At 34.2% G+C, this 4,379-nt stretch overlaps 1 protein-coding gene across 1 annotated transcript; it reads right to left on the bottom strand.

The window, feature by feature from the left end:
• Window positions 1-574: 574 nt before the first annotated feature.
• On the bottom strand, window positions 575-1,885 carry LOC145682301 (uncharacterized protein F54H12.2-like). The gene has a single exon (XM_081753879.1). It carries the CDS (start codon window positions 1,883-1,885, stop codon window positions 575-577), a length of 1,311 nt encoding a protein of 436 aa, XP_081610005.1.
• Window positions 1,886-4,379: the final 2,494 nt, after the last annotated feature.

Here is a 4,379-nt window from a genome sequence, read left to right as displayed (position 1 = left end):
TATTTATGTAAAGAGTATTAGTTATTATTATTATTAATGAGAATAAGTGATGATGAATTAATGTATATGAAAATAGTACGAATGTTGTTAAAAGTAAATAATGCTACGCACAATATATAAACAATTTAATTTACCTGGTCATATTTAATTCGTTTCAAGAATGATTTTTTCCACGTCATCTTGTAATAAACACACATTAAATACTATTGTATTTACGTTAAGATGAAATACGACGTTCTTATCATTAACCTACTTCTATCTAACATATATCTAGCAAGATCTTCTGATTCCAATTACGTCACGGTTCAAAATTTTAACCACCGTGCGTTGTGATATACTTAAGATTTCATCATGCCTCTCTAGAATTCAAGGACTTGGATGCAATATCGGATGCGTTATCACATTTAGAGGATACACCTCTATGGCGACCATGGGTCTACAGTTTCGCGGCGCATGCCCATGTCGCCCGTCGCGAGACTGTATCAAAGTAAATTTGTTGCGCAATAGGAAGAGAGAAAGAAATCCGTAAACAGAGCTATAGCAAGTCTTTTGCAGTAAATTGAGGACTGACTGACTATTGTGTGTAGTCCGTAAGAACGTCTCTATTTTCATTAATTTGTATGAGCGAATCAAACTCAGCATAAATGATGCACGTGATAGATGACGTCAGAGCAGATGCGAAACCAATTTTAAGAGTGAGCGATGATTCATGAATCAAGTCCCAACTTCCGTTATTTTGATTAACGTTAGGAGAAAGATTAAATGCATATAAAGTATATCCTTTTAGGTAGTCCTCTCGTGATATAGCATTTCCTGTATCTTGGTATAAAGTTCCCGTTCCAGAAAAGAGGGAATAGTAGCATTGAACATATAACTTGTTTTGAAAATTTGGAGTTAAAGGTGTTATTGGTATACTTTTCGATCCTGCGAGGAGTTGAAGTTTATTAACGTTAAAAGTTTCAAAATAAAACGGGTCTAGTTCAAGTTTACCGTTATAAGCATCATTGGAGACAAATCCAAAGATCACTCGTTTTGGAAGTTTTCCAATAAAGATGTTGTCGAGATTATATGATGTCACAATTTGAGGTATAGTATGAGTTTTTGTTTCAACTCTTGTAATGGGGTACTTTAATGTAGATTTTTGTAATACTCGGTTGTGATAGAGACCAACTGTTGCACTAACAGTAACATGTCGAACAAATAATATAACATCAAGCAAACGTGTTTTACAGGAAGAGTCAGCAGGTGCCATTAAGCAAAACGAATCTTTACTTCGATGTAATTTGACACGTACTCCAACTTTGTTGATTAGCAGTCTTGCCTGAGACATAATATCGGAGTGTAGCTTCCCAAACATGTCAAACGTAGCACTTCCTGCAGCATATGAGAATCGCTTTTTAAACCCTTTATTGTTATCATTGCAGTCATTAAATTTACCAGGGGTATCCTCATACCATAGAGCACTGGTTATATGTGTCGATTTAGCTTCTTTAGTGTAATATAAAAGCGTTTCTATATAAGCACGATAAGGATAAAATCCTCCAGCAGCAGTTACTAGTGTGTTATTTAAAGAAACATCAACTTCCTGGAACATGGAATGTAGAAAATTGTTTAAGGGAGCTACAGTATCAGCTGTTTCAGAGAGTTTACTATTATCTGTTTTTGTAATATTACACAAAACATATAAGTAAATATGGGCAGGATCAATATAATTTGCACCATCACCAGGAATAGAGAATTCAATTGGACCATCGTCTCTAAGAGTTGATACAGGTCTGTATTCAACTATTGTAGAATCTTCAATACTTGTTTCGGTGGGAGGAACACTTTCTAGGTCTAATGCCGAATCGCAGCATGTATGACTGTTAGGATGTAGAAAAGCCATCTCCTTTATGGATCAAAAATATCGCGGTTGTTCTTGCTAAGCTTTTTTTTTCAACTGAGGCGGATTTAAAGGAGGCCCAAACTTTATACATATTTTACGTTTCCTTGTTTTCTTTTGTGAGTAGGATGTTTTGCTTGTTTACGAAGACGTCGGCGAGATATTCTCTTCTTTTTGCCCCATCCGCTAAGAAGTTGTTGAATTTTGTTTTCTGCTTTTGCTTGCAAGTTTTCACCAGCTTCACGTAGTCGAGATTGCAGAGATGATTTTAAGGGTTTTTGTTGAATAACATCTCTAACTACTTGCATTCCTGTATGTAAAGCTTGTTTACCTAAAGCTTTTGCACCTTGTTTAAGTAATGGAACAGCTGCACGGAAAAGGCCACTAAAGAAACTACCTAACCCATGCCCACGTTGATATACAGGTCCACGAAAGTATGAAAGTTCTCCGAACCCATGAATTTGCATATGTTGTTTCCTTTTAGGCATGTTTATACTTTTAGAAAATGAAGTTTCACTGTCACTGTCCCGTATTGAAATGGTAATTTTTCACCCGCGTGATCCCTTAAGACTATTCCAATGGTATTGAAGTTGAACTTAGCCAATCGTAAGTATTGCGACGGATTAAATATAATAGATTGATTTCGACCGTATTGTGAATTGGAAATACTTGCTATTCGTAGTAACGGAGCTTTCGTGTCCCCTACAATTTGATGTTCAATAATATTAGTATAAAGAAAAATTTGTTGGGGATATCCAATGTCAAGATGTGGATACTTTGTACCGTATGTTTGTTTAATAGCATTTTTATAGGGTTCCAATCCAAGTTGCAAAGATAAAATGGCGAAAATTTTATTTCCTTTAACGTAGAGTTATAAGTGAGATGAATGGAATTTCTTTTTGCATCTAAACGAATATGAAATAAATCAGTTAGACTATTAATTTTTTCTATTAAATTTTAAATTGTTGGGTAGTATCCAGGTGGAATTTTAATTTTACTCAACATAATTTTATTTCCATTTTCTAGTACTGACACTTGAATACTGTTTGTCCATGAATTACATTGTAACATGTATTAGAAAAATGAATTTCTGCTAGACTAACTGTCCAGTTTTCATTAGAAATACTAGATGAAGATAATTTTAATTCAGTTTCTAATTTGTTAATAAAATGAGAAGGAGTATTTTGTGGAAAAACATTTAGTGAAGCATTAGATGATAGAGTTACGTAAAAGCTTTTATCATTACCCTCCACAATCATGATCAAAGATATTTTTGAAAATGTAATGTTATACTTGAAATTCCAAATTGAAATGGCAATAGCTTGCCGTGTTCGTCTCTTAAATCGACTTGAATAGTATCGAAATATCGTTTTTCAACCCGGATATACTGCCGAGGATAAAATACAAATGATTTTATACGACCATATTCATACTCAACAACACTAAGTTTTCTTAGTAATCCACCGAATGGAGGTTGATGTTGAACAATATTAACACAAATGTTGACTTCATGTGGTATATGAAAGTCTAAATTACAAGGGTAAGGAGCTTCTAATTTAGTAAGTGTTGGTTGTGGAGAGTTGTTCGTTTGACTCGCGTTCACATGAATTGATGTGTATGTTTGTGGAATATGAGTAGTATAACCAAACACAGGAGCTAAATTAGGTGCCAACGATATTTTTACATTTTGTTCAGGAGTCACCATTCATTGTATATAAAGTGAGTTAGTATATGGATTTACTTGAAACAAACTTGAAAGAGCTTCAGTACTTGCGAGAATATGAGAAATACTGGAATAAAATCCAAATGGAACTATATATTCACGTTTCACATTCTGACTAGTACGTTTGTTATATATACTAGAGATAAATCTATTATCACCCGGAATAATATTATAGAAACTCCACACAATATGCAACTCTGTTATGGAGACTTCCCACGAACCATCCAATTCAATAGGTTCGTCTAATTTGGTGGTATAACTTGCTACAGTATTATCTGTAAATATATTCATACTTGCATTGGAGGGAAGCGTTACATAAAATTCACGACGAATATCCATACCGAAACACATCAAAGCACATACTAGAATTTCGTTTCAATATCAGACTCTTTTATCCATGAGTTACAAGATGAAGGATAACCTAACCATCTCACATACAGCTTCTTACCCCGCCTATGTAGAACTTTTTCAATGAGAAAGGTTCGATTCGGCGTCAGAAATATTTTTTGTAGTTCTTCTTCGTAGAAAATACCTTTGACATTTTCTCCATTCCAATCTCGAAGATGGAAAGTAACAGGATTAGACGGAACTTTTTTTGCAATTATAAATATTTCTTGTGTCCATTTCGGAAGATTTCCCTTTTCAAGTTTATGTTTGTATTTACTGATACGTACATAATCTCCAACTTCTAACTTTGAGTGTTTGGGTTTTGATTTGGAATTTTGTTTATACAACGTTTTCCAAACCTGAAGGAGAGTATCTTCATTCACATCT

The sequence above is a fragment of the Thermobia domestica genome, chromosome 1 (genome assembly GCF_964235325.1).
Source record: "Thermobia domestica chromosome 1, izTheDome1.hap1.1, whole genome shotgun sequence".
NCBI lineage: Eukaryota > Metazoa > Arthropoda > Insecta > Zygentoma > Lepismatidae > Thermobia > Thermobia domestica.
The sequence above is the reverse complement of the archived record's forward strand: the minus strand, read 5'-3'. Positions and strand labels throughout refer to the sequence as shown.

Excerpts from the sequence above, each read along its gene's own strand:
- LOC145682301 (XM_081753879.1), bottom strand. The coding sequence starts at position 1,885 with ATGGCTTTTCTACATCCTAACAGTCATACATGCTGCGATTCGGCATTA.